This window comes from Eretmochelys imbricata, chromosome 6 (genome assembly GCF_965152235.1).
Source record: "Eretmochelys imbricata isolate rEreImb1 chromosome 6, rEreImb1.hap1, whole genome shotgun sequence".
In the NCBI taxonomy this organism is placed as follows: Eukaryota; Metazoa; Chordata; order Testudines; family Cheloniidae; genus Eretmochelys; species Eretmochelys imbricata.
In genome coordinates, this window is record NC_135577.1 from 34,813,460 (window position 1) to 34,836,247 (window position 22,788).

Sequence of the window (22,788 nt, forward strand, 5' to 3'; positions counted from 1 at the left end):
TACCCTCTGTTTTCCTGGCTTTTGAAGCCTTTTACTGGACACTTGGATAAGAGAAAAGACCTGTTTAACTATACCCCGATTAGCTGCAGAATGATAGAGGAGTGTGCATTTGGAAGAAGGAAATGAAGGTGGAGGGTGCTACATGACAAGGCTGGATGCTTCTCATCCACATGTAATAAGTACTATGATATTTTGCAAAACATCTGAGAGCAATGAGAGCACATGGCGGGTGGGTGAGAGGAAGGGATGAAGAAACTTTCTGAATTTTATGGACAGCCAGAGGTGGCATCTCTGAAAAATGACCCCAGCAGCCAACAAGACAGGATCAGGGATGCATTGTACTCCTACTCTGAAGCCAATAGTTGTGAGTAATGAATGTACTGTAGTCAAGGAAATGACTGAAATGTGTTTGTGTATTTTTATTTGATTAGGAACTGATACCACTTGGGGAAATGTTACGTAATGTATAGGTGGAACTATACCTCAATGAAGTTCTGCAGCCAAGTTTAACAAAGATTTTTATTGTGTTAACCAAGTACATAGTTAACCAAGAACTTAGCGAAAGCTTAAAACTAAAGGAACCAAGGCATGGCCAAACCATGAAGCGTTCAAACTCCTGTATGCGATGTGCTCAAAAGTGTTCTCCATCTCCAATATAATTGACTGTTGTGGGAAAGGCCTGTAATTAGGATGATGGAAATGATGGTCCCAGTATGGTGCGTTCTCCATAGTTTGCAGGCTATTGTAAGGTTGGCACGCAATGCAGGATCTTCATAACAAAACCTGCTCTATCACAGCTGTTTGTACTGTCTGCATTATGTCCTTCTCCAGGGCTATGCGCTCACTTACAAACCTTTGAGAGTTATCCAGGAAATCATCCCTCCACACTTTTGCCTTAGCAGTCCTCTCTTGGGATGCAGTCACAAGTTCCTTGAACATGTCCTTCATTTTCTTCAGGGAGTTCTGCTATAGCACCTTAGCTTTGACTTGGCCAGCACCCCTTCACCTTCATTTGCTTTTGCAGGTTTCTACATTCTGGTGACTCTTCTCTAGATGGGGCTAGACACACAGCTCTCCAGAGAGGGCAAACAAGTCCAGGATCTCTAAAGAGATCCATGTGGAAGCCTGGAGCACCCCGGCTGCTATAATGGGTACATTACTCTCGGCATGGGAACTCACTACCACTACCTGATACAGCATTTAAACAGAGACGTGACATCCAATCAAGATGACCCAGAGCAGTAGAGGGCACAAAGGTACGAAGACAGGCCAATCCAGGAGTGAATAAATGCAGTGTGGGATACTAGTTGGAGGACTGTCAGAAGTGAAGTACTTAATTAGTCCATGCAAACTTTAAAGTAAACAAACTCACTGGGAAGTGGACTTACTCCTGTTCCAGGGAGGATGACTTACTGCAATTTAAGATGCGAAATAATTTAATTTTTAAAAAGTTCACGTCTAGACACAAGGCTAGGTGAACAAACTGAAGTTAAGGTGCTTATGCTCAAATAAATTGGTTAGCCTCTAAGGTGCCACAAGTACTCCTTTTCTTTTTGCGAATACAGACTAACACGGCTGCTACTCTGAAAACTGAAGTTAAAGCAACATAGCATCCTGTGTAGACAAGCACCCTAACTTTTTAGATTTTCAGATCTGTATGCTTGTTAGTCAAGCTCTACTGAACTAGTACAGTGATCTGATCTGACCCAAAGAGCATAAAAGAAATTGTTCTAACCAATTACGTTGTCACATAATTGGAAAAATCAGGTTTCATGACTGATTTAAAAAAAAAGTTAAGTTTTTAGAGCAAAAATTTCAAATTTGGGTGTTTAAAGTTCAGCACCTAGATCCATGCTCAGACACAACTGTCAACAAAATCTAGACCATGCTAAAAATTAGTTAAAATGATTTCACATTCTATTTGCCTCGGAGTTCCCCTGCCAAATTTTGAGGTTTTTTAATCAAACTTCCCTGTTTTAAAAGTGTTTTCCCTTTTTGCTGTTTGAAAAACCCCACATAAGCAAAACAGGAAATCAAACTGATCATATATGGGAAACAGTGAAAATTATATACAAGGTATAGTTAAGTATATAAAGTAAACAAGCTGGAAAAAAAAAAAAAAACTTTTTCTCTAGTCCCAGTGGTAAATGTTACCAGTAACATCTTTGATTATATAAAAAAACTTCAGACAATTTTTAGATTGAGTGTGTCATTGTAAGTACCAAAATAAGTGGCCACAGTTTTATTACAGCGGTGTTCTTCCCCTTCTGAAAGAGGAAAAACAAACATTATTAACTATGCTGATGCTAGAAACAGAGTAGGGATATCTGTTGCAATTTTCCTAGAGGTTTTGCTGTAGTAAATTTTAAAAAAAGAGCATTTCACCAAACGATACAGGAGCACTCACAGGAGCTAGAATAAAATAAAGCAAACTTTCAAATTACTTCAAAGTACTTCCCAGTTCCTTTTCAAGACAAATATCAAAGAAAGTTCAGTTGTGTCTGGAGCATTTTAATAGAACAGAAAGGAACCAGTGCAATCTCCTGGACCATTGGCAACTCTAGCAAAGTCAAGTAGCAACTTATGTTAGCAATTTAGTATGACCACTTGAGGCAAACTAAAACACTACAGGACAACTACAATCAAAGAAGTTAACAAGCTTCTATATAAAGCTTCTTTTGTTAGTGAACAGATATACCTATATGTGAAGAACAGGAGAGAATCATTTTTATAAATATTATGTGTACCTCATTTTACCTACTTGATACTGTTAAGACTGGCTAAAGGGAATTAAATCAAAAGGGTCTGATACAAGGAGTAAGGAGGAAACCAAACAATGGTTGGACATAAGATACTTCTGGGTAAAGAACTTGAAGGGAATTAAGGGAACAATGCCTCTTGAAATACAACCTGGGGCATACAGTTCATTGTATGTTTACAACCAGGGTGGATCTGATTTAGGAAGACTCAACTCAATCATGTATTTCTACATAAAAGTGCATTCTTGTTGGTTGTAATAACCTTAATACATATTCTTCATGTAGTGGGGCAGTTGCCCCACTTTGGCAGACAAAGGGTTAATAGCAGCCCTTGGAGCGGCTGCGCAGAACCCGGCCAATCACAGAAGGCTTAGAAGCAGCCAAACAGGGCCAGGCTGAGCTCCATATAAAGGCTACAAAGCAGAGGAGACAGGAATCTCTCCCTGACAAGCAAGGGAGGAGGACAGGCTCCCAGGGATAGCACCTTAGATAGAGCAGCCTCAGGAGAATGGAGGGAAAGCTCCAGCCTGATACCTGCCAGGCTGAGGCCCGTGAAAGAAAGGGCTGAGAAGGTGCAAGGGCCAAAGGGGAAGTGGCCCAGGGAGCACGAGCAGTAGATGGGAGAGAAGGAGGGCAGGACATGGCTGCTGCCAGAGGGACCCTGGGCAGGGACCCAGAGTAGTGGGTGGGCCTAGGTCCCCCTCTTCCATGCACCTGGCCGTGGAGGAGCCTGGCCTGATACAGACTGTGGCTTGCCCTGAGGGAAGGGACTTTGGGCTGCAGCTGGTCACAAGGGCAGGTGGAGACTGAGGACTGCAGATACCCCTGGAAGGGGAGAAAACTGAGTGGGGCACAGCCGGAGAGCTGTGTCCAGAAGAGGACGCCACAAGCCAGGGAGCAATGCAGGTCCCAGACAGCACTGCAGAGCACAGCGATGGGCAGGACACCACCTGCAGAGGGCACTCCACAGCTGGATAGAGCTAATTCCCGGAGCAACCAGCAGGGGGCACCATGGTGGTGAGTTAACAACCCGTTACGCTTCACAGCTCAGACGTAGGTTTCATTTTTAGAAGGTACACACTATACATTTGTAAAGTGATTTATTTTGAAAACTTTTCAGATTAGTTTTACAGCTATATCAGAACATGAATGATTGTTTGGTTATTTCATTTACCAAAGATAATTGAAGCAGATATTTATGAAGTCATTGGGAGGTGAACTATCTCCATTTCAACAGGTTAATCATTAATATTTGGAGGATTTTCTTGCCATGCTGTATTAGGAGGAGATCACCACCAGAGAGACATTTAAATTGTTTTATGTAACTAAAACAACAACGTTATGTATTCTGGATTTTTTTCTTCAACAGCAAACATAATATTTTATCAAAACATATGAGTTTTTGAATTTAGTTAAACGTTCAAGTTGTTTAAAATCAGGTTTGTTTTTGTTAAAATGTTTTTAAACTAAAATAGTTAAATGAAATAATTAACAAAACAAAAATTAAATAGACTATGTCAGCCAGGTCAACATGAGAAACTTAAAATATTGGCTTCTGCAGCTAACTCAGAAGTCGTCTTCACCTTTGTTTTCCTGTTTGCTCATAATCTGGAAAAAGAAAACAAGCTTTCCTGCTTTTTCAGGTCCCAAACGATTTCTCAATTTGGAATGAATTAGTCCAAAGGAAGAAAATATTCTTTCTATGCTGGCAGAAGAAGCTACTGCTGTTAAAAGTGAGATTATCACTTCAACAGTCTCTGAATCCAAGGGCTTAAGTGACTTCCACCAGTTCACAGGTGTGACTTTCTTTAAAACATCATCAGCAAACATATATTTCTTGAATGGTTCACCTTTAGCGCTGAAGTTTATTGTAGTTGGCATTATGGAGGGATGATTGCTGGATGTCCATGTCGTAGCCAACTCCTCTTCTTCAGGAGTTAAGATTTGACCCTGGTACCGAGTATGGAGAATATTTGCAAGAAAATGAGCTGGAGATAGTGCTTGTCCCATTCGTTTTTTAATGCTTGTAATTTAACTCTGTCATTGCATATCTCTCTTTTTAAGATCTCACTCAGTTCCTTCCAAATTTTAACAGCATCAGCAATAAAACAGCTATTTCCCTGCATTTTGTTCAAGGCTTCAGAAATGGGCTTCAGGGTACTCAGCATGTGTTCAGCATTTCTCTTAAGCCCAGTGTTGAGAACTTTGGCTGTGACAGTGCCATCTATTTTTTCACGATTTTGTTCACAAACTATCATCAGATTAGGCCAGTTCTTGCTATAGTGCTCAAAACAGTCCACTACTAAGTTCCATCACATTTCTTGTGGGAGAGTTAGCTTGGTTCTTCCCACTTTTTTCAGAGCAGCTGCTGCAAAGCGGTTGTTACGGAAGTATTTTGCAATTTCAACAACATTAGCCTTTATTTCTGGAACACTGAAGTCTTTGGCTAGGAGGTGCATCAAATGAGCACTGCAACCGTATGTTATTAGCTTGGGACTCTCTTCTAAATAATTTCTTCTCATCTTGGATACTTTTGCAACCTTGTCTGTGACCAAGCTGCGTACTAGACATTTGAATTTTTTCCCCACAGTTTGTTATAGCTTTTACTGCTACTTCTTGTAAGTATTCTGCTGTGTGTGTATTTCCTGATGCATCAATTGTTTCTGTAAGGAAGACATTCTCTTCTGTTGTCACACAAGCACATACAACAGGATCACTGTGGACGTTGCTCCACCCACCAAGACTCAGGTTAACAATTTCATCCTCTAGACCTTTGGCACACTTCTCAATTTCTCTTTCATACACTTTATCCAGCAATTTGCCTGAGACATCTGCTCTGTTGGGTGGACTGTATCCTGGTCTTAATGACTGAACCATGATAATGAAGTGTGGGCGCTCAATCATGTGGAAAGGAGAGTTTGTTGTATAAACAAACCAGGCAATTTTTTCATCAATTACCTCTTTTTGTAATCTGCTGGTTCTTAACACAAACTTATCTATGGTTGTTTCTGGATGATGGAGATTTTTTTTCTTTTTGCTACAAGTGATATACTGTGGCTATGTGACATACATGGTGTGACTGGAACACTATCACTGGCAGATAATGCTGAAACTATAGAAAATGATGGTGATCTGGAAGGTGGATCGTCTTCAGAATCCTGTATGTTGAGGACAGATTCTCCTAAGCAAAGTAAGTCAATGCAGTTATTTATTTATTATTACCATACTGCTCATTTAGTATTAGTCATTGCATTCACTGACACTTGGTACTACTTTAAAGGTGAAATTGTAAAAGGAAGATCTGCCTATTTCAGCTATTTTTTTTATCACAACTGCATCTAAATTGATAGTACCATAGAGTAACAACTGTATTTTTTTGCTCAAACATGAGAATTCAAGAATAGTCCAGAAGGAAGACAGGCAGTCCTTAAGAAAGAAGTATAAAATAAAGTTTACCAACCTGAAGATCCTGCATGTTCAGTCATGTTCCTTTCATCATCTTCAACGCAGCTTCCTCCAAAGAAGGAACACTTCTCATGATGTTGTTTCATTCAGGAAACAACAATTTAGGGGGAGGGACAGCTCAGTGGTTTGAGCATTGGCCTGCTAAACCCAGGGTTGTGAGTTCAGTCCTGGAGGGGGCCATTTAGGGATTGAGGGCAAAAATTGGGGATTGGTCCTGCTTTGAGCAAGGGGTTGGACTAGATGACCTCCTGAAGTCCCTTCCAACCCTGATATTCTATGAAACCAGGCCTTGCATTTCTTTGTTGCACTATTTGCATTTTGCACGCATGCCTGTCTTACCCACAGGTAGAGAAACTTCATTAAAATATTTCTCTGGGTCTCTGTTACGGCCTGCTGCCGTTATAGGTTTTCCCTTCTAATGAGAGAATGGTATGGTAGATCTCAAACCAATGAAGGCTACACTCAGAAAGACCTCAAGACTTCTGAAATATGCTGCTCAAACAGTTTCACATTTGTTTCTACTGCCTGTCCCTCCCTTCTCATATTTATCTCCAGACTTCTTCTCCTTGTCCAGAACTATTCCGCCCCCACCAATCTTCCATTCATTGAACTTTTTGAAACTTTGCACCTTTAGAGAGAGGTAAGGGATTGACTGTGAACACAAACTTGCAGAGGGACAATAGGGTTGAGGTCTGTTATTTCTCACCTCTATATACTTAATTTATTTTAAAACATTTTTTGCTATTAACAAGCATGTTATCTCTGAAGACACAAATCCACAGTTTGAGAATTGAAAAACTAAGCATCTCTGATATCTTCTAGACTGAGCACTGAGTCCCATTAGGTAGATAGAAAGATTAACCTAAATAATCTATACAGAAGCCCTGGAACCCCATGAGATTGGGTTCCTAATCCATGAACTATTAAACATTACATGAATATATTGTCTCAGACTATAGAATGAGAATGTATAATCCCTATTACATTATATCGCATCATGGATCTTAATTAAAAATACCTTTATAAAAAAACAGATTTAAATTTAAAAAATTGATTTTTTTTTTAAATCATGGATTTTTTTTAATCCACCCTGTTTACAACTGTATATACTACATTATAGGCAGTCTAGTGACATAGCTATAGCACCATAGCTGTGCTGCTGTAGCTCTGTAGCGTGGACACTTCCTACAATGACAGAAGAGCTTTTTCCATCAGTGTAGGAACTACACATCTCCAAGGAAAGGCAGCAGCAAGGCTGACAGAAGCATTCTTCCATCGACCTAGCTGCATCTATATCAGAGATTAGGTCAGCACAACTACAGCGCTCAGGGCTGTGAATTTTTTATACCACCGAGTGCCATAGCTGTGTTGACCTAATTTATGTGTAGACCACACCTAAGATGCCCCTCGTTGAGTGAAGGCAGAGCAGGAATTCAGCAAGCTAGGGAGAAACCATCCATTTACTCCCCTAATTAATGGTGATTTTGCAAAGAAAGAAGACGGCCAGCTTTCTTGTCCTGTCTCATGTCATTATATGCATACAGAATATTAAAGTAAGGCCAACATTTTCAAACTCAAGTGCCTGAAGTTAGGTACTATGATTTTCAGAGTTGCTGAGGGCCTTCACTTTCCAGTGAGGTCTGATTTAAATCACTCTGACAGCAGCAACACACTGACAGCAGTGACATGCCAATAGTAGTTTATTACAGCTATTTATTTTTTTTAATCTCTATTAAAAAAAACTCATGCCATTAGTTACACAGGACAAAACAAGAGTACTCACGCTGTGAATAAAGCAGTATCTGGAATTCCAGAAGAGCACAAGTAAAGAGCTGAACCACATTTTCCACTCCAAGTAATTCAAAAACTTCTTTAACTGGAAAGTCAAATAATGGCAGTTCACTGGTGCTTGGTCTCTGGCAGATAATTGGTCCATAAACACCTGAAAATTTTAAGGATCTCCCTGCCGGAGGAAGAGGAACCTCATAGAGAATATTGTAGATGTAACTTTCCAAAGGTAACGGTGGCGGTTGAAGAGAAGTTACAGCTTGGTGAAGTTGCTCAAGTACTTTCTTACAAGCCTTCATGAAAGACATTGGGGTAATCAGACAAATGCACTTAGAGACATACAGTGTGTCTCTGCTAATATCATAGGAGTTAAAACGCTGTAGCTTTGATACAGAAGTTACATTACAGTCTTCCATGCTGCTACAGCTATCTTTGTCATTTGTGGGTGGAATATGCAGAATGTCATATTCAGCATTGTGCATATGATATAATGTCTGCATTGCACTACAGATTTGCTTGCTTGTAACTTCCTCATAAAATGTGAGAGAAAACCCAAATGTCCGCGAGCCATCTTCACGGGTGATTATAAACGAATGGAACTGAGGGTCTCTGGAATCAGATTGGGTCTTGAAAGCAAGCCCTTTAGGCATACACAGCTATAAAAGAAAACAAAAAAAGTGGGAAAAGTTAAATAAATACTAAATTACATTTTGCTTCTTTCAAATTTTTTGGCAATAACAGACAGCATTTGAGAATGCTGAGGACTGACATTACATTTCATTTCTCTCTAAATAGATTTTGTAAGACATTATTACATTAGGTAGTGTCTTAAACACAAACACATTAAAACTAAGAGTTATTACACAGAACAAAGGCATGCAGCATAAGGCCCACATCTGATTTTTCACTGAAGTTCACAGGAAACTTTATCACTGGCTTCATATGAACAGAATTACACACTACAAAAATAGTGGAAGAAAAAATGTTTTGATCATGATTTTTGCTTTTAAAAGAAGAACATATGTTTTATTTAAAGCACAGTAAAAATACAAGGTGAGGTAAGAAGTTAAATTCCATTCCCTGAAAAAGAAAAATAGATGTAGACGGAACAACTAATCATTAACCACAAAAGACTAATTTTCCCTCACTTCTACTCCAACAGTCTACTCTTTGGCATACTGCAGCATAAGGGTAAAAAAATTATTCATCATGAGTCCTGCCTCAGCACAGGGGGATGAACTAGATGACCTCCTGAGGTCACTTCTGGCCCTAAAATTGCATGATAATATGAAAATCAGTTATTTTAGGGGAAAAAGCCTTTTTTATATTCTCCAAGTATAAAATCAAATGGGAATTGTTTCATTTAAACTAATCTGCAAAATTTAGAGCAACCTGTCAATCAGTATTTAACATTTTGTACTACAGCTTTTTATTTTGCCATTATCAAAAGATAATTTCTTGAAAGAATCCAGTTGGGCAATTATAGTAAAGGGAGCACTAGTCTTAAAAACCCAACAAAAACAAAGAGCACCTTAGGTCATACTGACCATTCCCACTGCATCCTGGTCAAAAGGATTCCATTCTACATTCTCAGGATAACGAGCAAGAACTTTGGACTTAAATGTGCGTCTTAATGGAGTCTGTTCAAAATTTTCACCTGAAAAAGTGAAAAAAATATCAAATCAATCATTTCATTCTCTTTCCAAGCTCTTTCACGTAAGGCCAGAAAGCAAAATGTCAGTAGGCAAACGTGAAGATAAGTGGATTAAGTACAGACATTCCCTTTAACAGAAACAGAAAATGCAAGATAGCATATAATTAGACTGAAAAGTATTAGCACTGGTAACATTTATACACCATTATTTATCTGTGCTTTTCTTGAAACGTGAATATGCTAGAGGCAGTCTACAGTTACTGTTTTGTCTTTATTTTTTAGCAGCAACTGTAGAAGCTGCATTTGGGTTATTTCAAATTCTGTTTGGAGCACAGCAATAGAATACATTGCAGAACATAATCTGAATTGTATTACCCATGAAAAGCACAAATAGACGAGATGCAAAGGTGAAGCGAAAAGCTTAAGACAGAGCTTGAGACAGACACAAGTGACATCACTTAAAAATCTCCTCAAATTTTCTTCTTGGAGACTGACAGTCTGGAAATCCACCCCCTACTTAAAAAAAAAAGTCAGCTGTGAAGAGAGAATCTAGGAAGTTAAGAGGTCAAAGGGCACAAAAGATATTGAAAGAGCTAGAAAGTCTGTGCTGTTTTTCTTTTTTTTCCTTTTACCTTCTACTGCACTTGCAATGAAACAGCCGGCACCATCTCGGGTTTTAGAGGCCTGTATATACTGGCATAGTGCTATATAACAAATAAAAACAACACTGCATTACAATTTAATAATGTGAACTATTCAGTAATTATACAGCTAGAAGTGACCAATGCACAATATGTCATACAAAATTAGCCGGCACAATAGATTTGATTCCATATTTTCCTAACACATACTACTTAAGCATATTAATAGCTATAAAAATGGAGCATTAATAAGCCATCAGAAATGTCAGCAATAAATACACTTCAGAGGACGGGAATTCTTGCACAACAGTTCTCCTTGGCCAAGACACCACTGCAGTGGTAATTAACTACATGTTAAACTAATGCCTTCTTTAAAAGCCATATTCTAAAATTCCCTTAAGAGGAGATGATGAAATTCACCCCATGCAAGGGCCCAGGCCAAGACCTATGCACCAGTTAAGACCTACATAAACCCTCAAAATAGGGTTTAAGTGAGATTTAAGTGGTGCATGGACATGGTGCTGACTTCCCCCATTGAGTAATGGGAGGCCTAAAGCCCATATGGCCCATAAAGCCTCATTTGGAGCCTCTGTGCTGGAATGTATTTAATTTCCAGAGTATAAAATTCAACCATCATGGGTCTTGCTGCTGTAGCTCACTTCACCAACTGCAATTTTTAATACTTGGTTTTTGGTTTTTTTTTTAAAAGGCAAACAAAATTTGCCTCCCAAAATAACCTTTGCCTTCTTACTAGAATGTGGTAGCACGCATGCAGTTGGTAACAGCTGCTGTAACAATTGGGCAGAATTACATGAAATCACATGCTTTAAATAAATCTAGAGACTTCAGCAACACCTGCAAAAGGAAAAAAAAACAAAACAAAACCCCACCACATTTCAACCCCTCATTTATTATCTTGTACATAATAATTAAGCAGCAAAGGAAGTTGATTTGGAATTTGTTGGGTTTGTTCTGTTCTTCTACAGTCATATTTAAAATTACACTTCTATATTGACTGAAACAGCTTAAAATCTTTGCGCTGCACAACATTAGGTTCTGCAAAATGTCCCCACATTCCCAAATATAGCTTTCTGAGGGGACACAGCAGCAAACTCTACCAACTCTTTTAATGGGGTTCTTAACGTGAAAATCCCTAACAAGGGCTCCAATTCAGGAAATCACTTAAGCACATACTTCAAAGTTAATCATCTTTAAATGCTGTACTGAACAGTGACTTTTTCCTGAATCAGAACCTAACAGAGACCATGCTGGATCTGACATATTTAATCCCCCATATTTAAAAAAGAGCCCCCAATTTTCACTTTCATGAGTTTAGTTTGCACATCCACCTTTTTTCTGTAAATGTATCTGATCGCCATGCAGCTTTTTTCAGCTGCTTTTGTAATTATGTACATCTTTATATGGTACTGATAAGCTATATCTAGTTACTGTGCAAGAGCCTATTTGGAAAAATTTGAAATCTATTAATAGAACATTTGGGTATTAAAAAGAAAATAAGGACCACATATAACTCCTCTAAAATGTAACTAACGAGATCATTTGGAGGGTCAGAGTCAACAAAAAGGACCATTTAGTAACAATGACATTTATGGAACAGTTTAAAATGAAATAATTAAACGAAAAGTGAACCCAACAGCCTAGACCAGTGGTTTTCAAACTGTGGTTCACGACCCAGTAATGGGTCACGGAATGGAAAGCACTGGGTCGTGGCAGTTCTGGTCAGCACCGCCGACTGGGCCATTGGCAGTGCTGCCTGGCTAAGGCAGACTAGTTCCTACCCGTTTTGACACTGTGCTGTGCCCTGGAAGCAGACAGCAGCAGGCCCACCTCCTAAGCAGGGGGGACAGGCCACACCCCAAGCACCAGCTCTGCACTCCCGTTGGCTGGGAACCAGCCAATGGGAGCTGGAGGAGCGGTGCCTGTGGACGAAAGCCATGTGGAGCCGCTTGCGCACCTCTGCTTAAGAGTCGGACCTGCTGCTGGCTGCTTCCGGGGAGCCGCATGATCTGCAGTGCCAGGACAGGCAGGAAGCCTGCCTCTGCACCCCAGCTGCACCACTGACCAGGAGTTGCCGGAGGTAAGCCCACACCCCAGCCCTACGCCCCAATCCCTTGCCCCAGCCCTGAGCCCCCCCTCAAACCCGGAGCCCCCTCCTGCACGCCGAACCCCTCATCCCCAGCCCCACCCCAGAGCCTGCACCCCCAGCCCTGACTCCCTCCTGCACTCCAACCCTCTGCCCCAGCCCTGAGCCCCTCCCACACTCCAAACCCCTCATCCCCAGCTCTGTTGGGTCGCGGGTATCAACAATTTTCTTCAACTGGGTAGCCAGAAAAAAAAGTTTGAAAACCACTGTCCTAGATGCAAGCTACCACTGTCAAAAATGGGCAAAGAAAAATAAATGACATTCCACACATCCACCCCAGATCTCTCAACTTTCACACAGACTCCAAGGAAAAACCCCAGAGACCTCTGTAGTACAGGCTTTTAGAAACAAGTCATGAGATTTAAAACACATACTGTTTTCTATACTGTGTCAGTCTAGAATGATGTAATGTCAGCTTTAATCAATTCAGAAAAAGATAGACATTCACTAAGTTAGTTTGTTGTTTTTCTTCCATGGTATTTCAGATGGAAGTAAACACTTGCATGCCAACTTCTCTCCTATACTTTGTGGTAGGTGGTTTCAATCACCAGGTTCCCAAAACCACAATTATCAGCAGATCTTTAAAAGAAAAGAAAACACAAATATTCCCTGGGTTAGGAACCTTCTTTTAACAAGATGTTTCATTATGATGATCAATTTCAAAGTACATGTTTGCTGAGACCATTTTAACTCTGCAATTAAGAGTAACATTGTGATATCACTGAAGAGAAGCTGTCTGAAATATATTTAAGAACCTGCAGCAAGCAAAGAAAGTGTGGCTCTGCAGTATAGGTGAAATCAGAGGTTGTTATAGCTGTGTCTACAAGTTAAAACCTTTTAAAATGACACTGTCAAAGTTAAGCCAAAAATACTGACTTGACCCCTAGAAGTCAACAGTTTTTGTTTTTTTCCCTTTTAAGTCAATCCACGGCCCAGGTGGAAATACAAAACAAAACTCACATACCATCCTGTAAAGTTAGCAGAAATCAAACTAGTGCACATGTGCCACTGTTGTATGAGTAGGCTATGTTCAACATTGCCTTGATACTGTTCTTCTGTACATACAGCCATCATGCTCAGTCTTCATCAGCATCTGGGAGAACTGATGCTATTTCCTGATTTCAGATTTGTCCTATTATCTTTCCAAGTTAACAGTGCTCATCTTTCCTTTCACCACAGTATGTCTTTTCACCTTATAGGTGTCTCTTACCAGCCTTGGCAAGTGGGCCTTCAGAATGAGCAATCTTGCCTTCAAAAGAAAACGGGTGGGTTCCATTAGGACATTTCAAAAGGCAAGTTATGTAGAAAAGGCTTAATGCAAAGTTCAGGCTGAAAACCAAGATGTGGCCTCTTGAGTCCAAAAATCCACCCCCGAGACACACTTTTCCTGTAACTGCCAAAGGAAGATATTCAACAACTGCAGGTTTTAGTGCTGCTGAACACATCTACCAAGGAAAAGAGAAATTTGATCATATATTGCTTGTGGGCATTGTTTATCTCAAAGTGCAGATAAAAGCAAATAAGGTGTTAACTATGTTTCTGGCATTGCCAATCGGCAGATTACAGGACCACGTGGCTTATGGAGAAAACAAATCATCTTGATATCTCTTCATTTACTGCTGACCTCAAAGGCTTCAATAAAGAAGGGAAGATCAAGTTTAACAGACACAGTAAATTGAATATTGGAAAACACCAGTAACAGTTTCTCTAAACTTAAGAAGATGAGGATGGAAGAGAAAAGAAAAGTTCTGTAAAAATCTGATGTGTCCAATAAGTTCAGTGTTGCCAACTCTTGAGATTTTTTTGTTTGTCTGTTTTATTTTGTTTTTTGTTCCAAGGGACAGATTTCAGCCAGGGCTGGTGTTCATCTTGTGATGAGTCCAGATGCTCCAGCCGTCTAGTGAATTTCACCCTGCCAGGGGGCAGGGAAACACAGGGGAAGCCTCCCCGATTGGCTGCTTTCTCCACTGGCCTGCCCACTAGGGTAGAGCAGCCAATCGCTGCTGCTGCAGGAGCCAGGCAAGGCTCTTCCCTGCTCCCCCTCCGGGGATACAATTCTCATAGGAGGGGCAGGGGGGAAGAGGATGAAGGAAGAACCCAGCAGCTCAGGATGTCTCTGCTCCCCCTACCCGTCCTGTGAGCAATGGGATGGCACCTCCACTCCCCTCCCTCCAACACTCAGCCTGGGAAGTGGATGGGGAGAAGAGGGAAGCAACATCCATGGAGCTGCCCCCCATGCAGCCACCCCCACAGGTCGGGGTAGGGGAGGGAGGAAGAACCCCAGGAAGAGCAGAAATGAGGCTGGGACAGGGCTGAACTGAGGTGGGGGACAGGGAACAGGATTGATTTGGGCGTTGGGGGAAAGAGCGGCTGCAGGAGGTGACCAAAAATCACCGTACCCTATAAATGTGGGAGTAGGCAACACACACCGTCACGCGCACACTCAGCGGGAGGAGAGGGGAGTTAAGAACTAAAAACACCAGACCCCAAAAAACATTTATTATTATTTTTAGTCTCATGACTTTTTGAATCTTCAGGGTTGGCAACACTGTTTTCCAGTATTTTACTTCAGGCCAGCATATTTCTGAACATATTGGTGCATGCCTCAATATAATGAGCCAATTTTATAGTATTACATTACTATTTGTATTACAGCAGCATGCGGAGATCCCTGCTGAGATTGGAGCTCCCACTGTGCAAGGTATTGAACCATCACACAGAAAGGGTTTGTCTACACTGGAGTTTTAACTCAAGGTAGGTATTGTCAATCAATTATTCAGCCCATACATAGGTTCTGAAGACATAGCTTAAAAGCTCCTCCTCTCACAGAGAGTCCCAGCACAGATGGGGGGACTCACAGCAGCCAGGGAGGGAAAAGTTTACTTGTTTTATCTCACTATGCTTCATGCTTCCCTCATTCTACCTTATCTTTTCCCCATTTTTCCACAGTCCCCACAATATCAACAAAGTGGAAAAGAAGCCACAGAAATTGGTGGGTTTTAAATGAAAATACTGTAAGCAGGAATAAGGTTAAGATATAAAGTTTGAATAGTTAGGAACACAAGTGAAGTTTGTGTTTATTATAGTTCCCATCCTTTGACACTTTACTTTTATTTGTTTGATAAAGGTACTTGCATCTCCTCTTAAACTAGATTGAAAATTCTTGGGGAAGACCTGCCTGACATAGAAAGTTACTATAATCTCCTCCTCTTCCCAGGATCCTTTGCACACACAGATAGAATCCCAAGATTTCAATTCCCACCCCCATTCGTAATGCCGACCGTGAGGCATATCACAGAAAAGTATCAAATACAAACTTACACTGGCAGGAAGCATCAAAGTTCAATATTGAGCTCATTAACTGATGCAGTTCACGAGATGTTGCTCAATACCTCCCTTCTGCCTGAGCTTTAAATAAGCTCAGCTGATGAGCTGTCTTGGGGCAAGTCCACACTTAAAATGCTGCATCGGCGCCACTGTAACGCTTTAATTAAGACGCTCTAAGATGACAGGAGAGCTCTCCCATCGGCGTAGTTAATCCACCTCCCTGAGAGGCAGTAGCTATGTTGGCAGGAAAAGCTCTCCCACTGACAGAGCTGTCTACACAGGGGGTAGGTCAATATAACAATGTCACTCAGGGCAGTGGTGAGCTGGAGCCGGTTCGTGCGAACCAGTTGTTAAAAATTTTGAAGCCAGTTTAGAACCGGTTGTTAAAGGGTTGGGCAAACTCCGGCCTGCAGGCCACATCTGGCCCGCAGGACCATCCTGTCCGACCCGCCTCAGCTCCTGGCTGGGAAGGCTCCCCTTGAGAATCCCTTTTTACTCACCCGGTGGCGCTCCGGGTCTTTGGCAGCACTCTGGTGGTGGGTCCTCTACTTGCTCCCGGTCTTTGGCAACACTTTGGCGGCGGGTCCTTCAGTCACTCCGCGTCTTAGGCGGCACTTCGGTGGCAGGTCCCTCAGTGCCACCAAAGACCCAGAGCAAGTGAAGGACCCGCTGCCGAAGTGCCGCCGAAGACCTGGAGCAACTGAAGGAACTGGTTCTTCAGATTTTGGCAGCTCATCACTGCTCAGGTGTGCTTTTTCACCCCCTGAGCAACAGTCATACCAATATAGGTCTGTAGTGGAGACCAGACCTTACAAATGTAAAGGAAACTAAGAACTTGTCCATTCTAGAACAAAGTTAAACAGGTTTCAAGAACCCTTTAATTTAACATGATTTCTAGTGGATAACTGATAAAATTAACTTGTTTTCACAGCCTAATTAGACTTCATGCCACACCTCTAGTAACCAAGACATACTCTTTGTGTTGCATGGACTCACAAGACAAGGTAAGGAACTAGCCAATCAATCCTGATCTTGTTTATACTTACTATGAAATGACTGCACTTCAATTCAGATAGCATTAAGGGCTTAGCCATGCATCTGTTTATTTGAATTTACTCATGGCACATTCAGTACAACTGCTGTATTTAGAATATCCCATATTCAAACAACCAACTGCATTTAATCTGACAAACAACAAGCCACAAGGTTTCTTTTGAAAGTTGGAAGCAGACCATGTTATGATGTGTGTCACCTGCACCCCTGCCAAACCACATCTCCTCTCTTGCGTTTAGGATTCTCCTCTGTGTTCGCCCACAGTAATCCTGGGTGGTACACCTTAATGGGAGAGGACGCCTACAGCTAAGCCCTGTCTGATTGAGATGATTAATAAGGTTTAGGCCCCATAAACTCCTTTCCCTTCAGCAACTCTCCTCAGAATTGCAAGATTTGAGTCTTCTTTGGGAATGAAATTACCCACACAACAGTAATCTTCTTAAGAAGGCTGTCAAGGTTCCTCCCCCACTCTGAACTCTAGGGTACAGATGTGGGGACCTGCATGAAAAACCTCCTAAGCTTATCTTTACCAGCTTAGGTCAAAACTTCCCCAAGGTACAAAATATTCCACCCGTTGTTCTTGGATTGGCCGCTACCAACACCAAACTAATAGTGGTTACTGGGGAAGAGCTGTTTGGACGCATCTTTCCCCCCAAAATACTTCCCAAAACCTTGCACCCCACTTCCTGGACAAGGTTTGGTAAAAAGCCTCACCAATTTGCCTAGGTGACTACAGACCCAGACCCTTGGATCTTAAGAACAATGAACAATCCTCCCAACACTTGCACCCCCCCTTTCCTGGGAAATGTTGGATAAAAAAGCCTCACCTATTTGCATAGGTGACCACAGACCCAAACCCTTGGATCTGAGAACAATGAAAAAGCATTCAGCTTCTTACAAGAAGACTTTTAATAAAAATAGAAGTAAATAGAAATAAAGAAATCTCCCCTGTAAAATCAGGATGGTAGATATCTTACAGGGTAATTAGATTCAAAAAACATAGAGAACCCCTCTAGGCAAAACCTTAAGTTACAAAAAAGATACACAGACAGAAATAGTTATTCTATTCAGCACAATTCTTTTCTCAGCCATTTAAAGAAATCATAATCTAACACATACCTAGCTAGATTACTTACTAAAAGTTCTAAGACTCCATTCCTGGTCTATCCCCGGCAGAAAACCAGCATATAGACAGACACACAGACCCTTTGTTTCTCTCCCTCCTCCCAGCTTTTGAAAGTATCTTGTCTCCTCATTGGTCATTTTGGTCAGGTGCCAGCGAGGTTACCTTTAGCTTCTTAACCCTTTACAGGAGAGAGGAGCTTTCCCCTGACCAGGAAGGATTTCAAAGGGGTTTACCCTTCCCTTTATATTTATGACAAAGGCAATTTGAAAAAGTGTTCTGCAGGTGATACCTCATTTCAGTACTTTGTAAAGTCCTGTCAACTAAGCTTCCCTTAGATTTGTAACTTAGAGAAAAAGATCTCAAGTCTTTAGTAATTGGTTCTCTCTGATCATGTCCTGATGAGCCTTCAGGACTTCTCTGGATACTGTAGGGGAAGGCTTTTTCCTGTCTCCCACCTGGCCTGCTTATCAGCAAGTCTCAAGTATGAGTCCATAATTATATAAGGTTGCAGCTACATCAACAATCCCACAAAAGATGTCCTATTTTCACAAAAAGCTGGGAGGAAGGAATACCAGCTAAGTAAATGAGATAGGCACAGTAAAAGGTCCCCAGCTATACCCCAAAAGAACAATGTTACAAGTAAAATGGATTAAAATCTTTTGCACACATTTCATCATAGAAAAAAAACTTTTCTAAAACACAGTTTGTGGGGAAAATGGTCAATGTGACAAATTTTCTATGACGCGTTTCATGAATCTTAATTGACATAGTTGTCAAATAGCTTACTGAAAACCACATATTTACTGAAAACTGGATTTTATTTTTTTTTGGTAAGTGACAAATTTAATCTTTTTTTAATCACATTAATGGACAATGAGTCTATTTCAAACCTTGCAAACGGAAAACTTCAAACATTTTCACCAATTCATTTTTCCAACAGTTCCAGTTACCACCTATTTACAGGAAGTCATTGGCTAGGACCTTGCATGGTTAGCAGCCACTATTATTAACTGTACAGTACATTAACTATTTTGTATATGGGCACAATTCATTTGTGACAACCCTGTGACTAGATGGTTACAAAATTAGTTAATTATAATGCAGAAAAGCCTAAATTGTATACAGTATATCTGAACCATGCTAATTATATTAAATGCATCTAGGTAACTTATATGGGTCCAGTTATAATCTGGACAGGAATTATTACCTGTACCTTTTCCAGTGCCAATCCCTTCCAAGGAAAACTTTATGGTTTTACGGATCTGTTTTTTCCTAACCATTTGTTTTTCTTTTTAAAAAAATGAAAATATGTTCGCAAGGGGGTTCTTTCCTGCTTTTACCACAATTACTTAATCTTTGCAGCCCACATGCTACCCTGGCAGGTTTCGGGTCCTGTTTTCAACACTAGATATTATAAAAAATAGTCGATTTTCATAGAGCACATTTGTCTTTAAACAGGGTGAGGATGAAAGGAAACGTTAAAAATGTTTGTAAGTAAACAGGAAAACTGCCTTTAAAAAAACCACACAAACCAACTTGTTAGTCAACAATTTCCACCTTGAGGAATTTATAAAAGCCTTTTAGTGCAGAGCTACTATTCTTGTACTTAAATTGTGCAAGACTGTGAAAACTGCACAGGAACATAGTACTCAGAACAACCTCTGCAGGGGATATGAGAGGAAGCATCGTAAAGCTCCATTGTCACCCCCGACTGCAGGAACAGCAAACTTGGAGAGGAGACCTTTATTAACCAAAAGAAGCCTGTAAAAATACAAGCAAATTTGACTGATCATGATACACTGACCTTAAAGAATCATTAACAGTGCCACCTTCATTTGTTTATTGGCTCCAGTACAGAGTCTGAGCTGCTCAAAACAATTACAAAGACAGCCAGAAACTAAGCATATTGATTTTGATTCAATAATTTGTCGCTTTTTGCTATCTGCCAAGCATCATTTCTTTTCTTAAATGGCCATGATACAGGATATTATTGATCCACCTCATTCAATCTTGATGTACATTTACATTATGTACTCCATTTTTTAATAAGTCATACTGAATGTAGCAGGTTATCGAAACATCAAGTTTATATTTTGACATATGCTTATATGAATCCTATGTGGTGTAAAGACCGATGCTCCCCTCATTAAGACATCAGATATTAAAATAGATTAACTATGCAAAAATCTTAAAGGCTGTTAACAGGGTGGATTTGATTTAAATAGTGATTTAAATCACTAGTTGGGAAGACTTGATTTAATCATGGTTTTCTACATAAACGTACATTCTTGTTGGTTGTTATAACCTTAATACATATTCTTCATAACTCGGCGATAGATGTAGGTTTCATTTTTAGAAGGTACACACTATACCATTTTTAAACAGTGATTTATTTGCAAAACTTTTCAGATTAGTTTTACAGCTAAATGAATGGTTGGTTGGTTATTTCATTTACCAAAGGTAATTGAAGCAGATAGTTCAGCTCCCAATGACTTCATAAATATCTCCAATTCAACAGGTTAATCATTAATATTTTGGAGGATTTTCTTGCCATGCTGTATTAGGAGGAGAACATCACCAGATAGACATTTCTGAAATGTTTTATTTAAGTAAACAACATTACGTATTCTGAATTTTTTTTCTTCAACAGCAAACATATAATATATTCACAAAACAAGCATATGTCCCTCGCTTCTCACATTTATCTCCAGACTTCTCCTTGTCCAGATCTATTCCACTCCCAACAATCTTCTATTCATTGAACTTTTCAAAACTTTGCACTTTTAGAGAGAGAGGTAAGGGATTGATTCTGTGTACACAAATTTGCAGAGGGACAATAGAGTTGAGGTCTGTTACTTCTCACTTCTATATATTTTATTTAAAAACATTTTTGCTGTTAAGCATGTTACTTCTGGAGACACAAATCCACAGTCTGAGAACTGCAAAACTAAGCATTGCATAGTATCTTCTAGACTGAGCACTGAGTCCCACTAGATAGATAGAAAGATTAACCTAAATAATCTATACAGAAGCCCGTGGAACCCCATAAAATTGGGTCCCTAATCCATGAACTATTGAAACTCATTTACAAAACTTTTCTTAAACATTACATGAATATATTGTCTCATACTATAGAATTAGAATTTATAATCCCTATTCCATGATGAGATATCTTTGATTTATAATGTAGCTATCTTTAGATATGCTTTTTGAGGGAAAAAACTTTTATCAAAAAAATCCAATTTAAATTTAAAAAAATCAGCCTTTTTAATTATTTTAGATCATTGATTGTTATCCACCCTAGCTGTTAAGCTTTGACTAAATATAATGCAACAAATTAAACAAGAACCTGGAGTGATTTGCTGGTGGTCTGCAGCAGCAGCAAATGACACCCCTAATGCTGGCTCAGCTGTGCTGGCCAGCACACTGGCAGAGTAGAGCTGAGGCTCCATCAACTCCCCTTACACACTCTACACACCCACTTACTACTTCATTTCCAAACCCAAAGTCTAGGCCAGGGAACCTGTGCAAGGATGTAGGGATGGTAGTCTTCCTCACCCATGGCACCATGCAATTTATGTCACAAGCTAGCCCTTAGTGTCTGAGTGCTAGAGAGAACACCTCTCAGCAATGCACACATTAATTCAAAGCAATCTATAAAAACAAATACTACTCATAAAAGTTAAGATAATTTCAAATACACTAATTTATCATATGTTCTACTTTAATTCTAGCCTGCTTCCAAGAAACTGCAGTGCAGTGTACATGAACATATTTAAATGAAAGTAAACATAAAAATAACTCCCTTCTGATTTCTTAATTCTTGTTCTTGGGTGGAAACTGCATTCTATAATAACATGCTGCACAGTCAAACAGGATTACACACAGGTATCCAATATGAATATCAAAATTACTTCCAAAATGCAGATAATGTATTGTATGGGTAACTGGCAGTTAACAATGAAGTACTTATTCTAAATTCAGCTTCAGGCAAGAATGATAGTGGGAGTCTTGATTCAACCCACAATAGAATTCAGAGAACATACAAAAAGACTTAAATTCTTCCCATAAAGGGAGAATAATTGCAACCCCATAAGATTATTATAAGTAATAAACCTACAAACTGCTCCTGCCCTATAATCCACAGACCAAATATAGTTACAGATGGCTTGCAAGACAGATACTGGAATATTGCATCCACTTCTGGTGTCAACATTTTTAAAAGGATGTTGAAAAAATGGAGGGGGTGCAGAGAAGAACCACAAAAGTGATGCAAGACCTGGAGAAAACACTTTACAGTGAAAGATTTAAGGACTTTACTCTGTTCAGTTAGCTGATCTGTCAGTGTCACATAAACTAATGTATGAATGACTCCATCAAAATTTAACATGAGGCATTGCAATTGTAATCGAGACAATCCACTTATGTATGAGCATCAAAGAAATGTTCATTAGGCTAGCAATCCCCAACTCAATCACTTTGTATTGGTAAGAATCAAAGAATAGCTGCTAAGTGTATTTGTCTGAGTTTACCTATATCTTGTTAGAAAAGTTTACCAATGTAATCCAATTAGCTTTTAGATGCTAAATCCTTTTACTGTCTTAATTGCCTTATATTGTGTGCCACCGTGTTCAGTTAACCTGAAAATCAAAGATGTGAGACACTGCAGAAAACTAATATTACCTAAACAAAAAACAAAAACAAAAAAAAAAGGAGTACTTGTGGCACCTTAGAGACTAACAAATCTATTTGGGCATAAGCTTTCATGGGCTAAAACCCACTTCATTGGATGCATTCAGTGGAAAATACAG

At 39.9% G+C, this 22,788-nt stretch overlaps 1 protein-coding gene across 4 annotated transcripts in view; it reads right to left on the reverse strand.

The window, feature by feature from the left end:
* Positions 1–22,788, reverse strand: part of DENND5A (DENN domain containing 5A) — a 115,714-nt gene that overhangs the window by 71,086 nt on the left and 21,840 nt on the right. For 3 of the 4 annotated variants that reach the window (XM_077818394.1, XM_077818391.1, XM_077818390.1), the window contains exons 2-4: positions 10,299–10,370; positions 9,560–9,669; positions 8,008–8,668 (exon numbers count right to left, since the gene is read on the reverse strand). In XM_077818394.1, the coding sequence (XP_077674520.1) occupies positions 8,008–8,668; positions 9,560–9,669; positions 10,299–10,370 (843 nt within the window). Of the gene's footprint in view, positions 1–8,007; positions 8,669–9,559; positions 9,670–10,298; positions 10,371–12,845; positions 12,953–22,788 lie in introns of those variants that run through there. The other variant, XM_077818393.1, reaches the window with a different exon arrangement.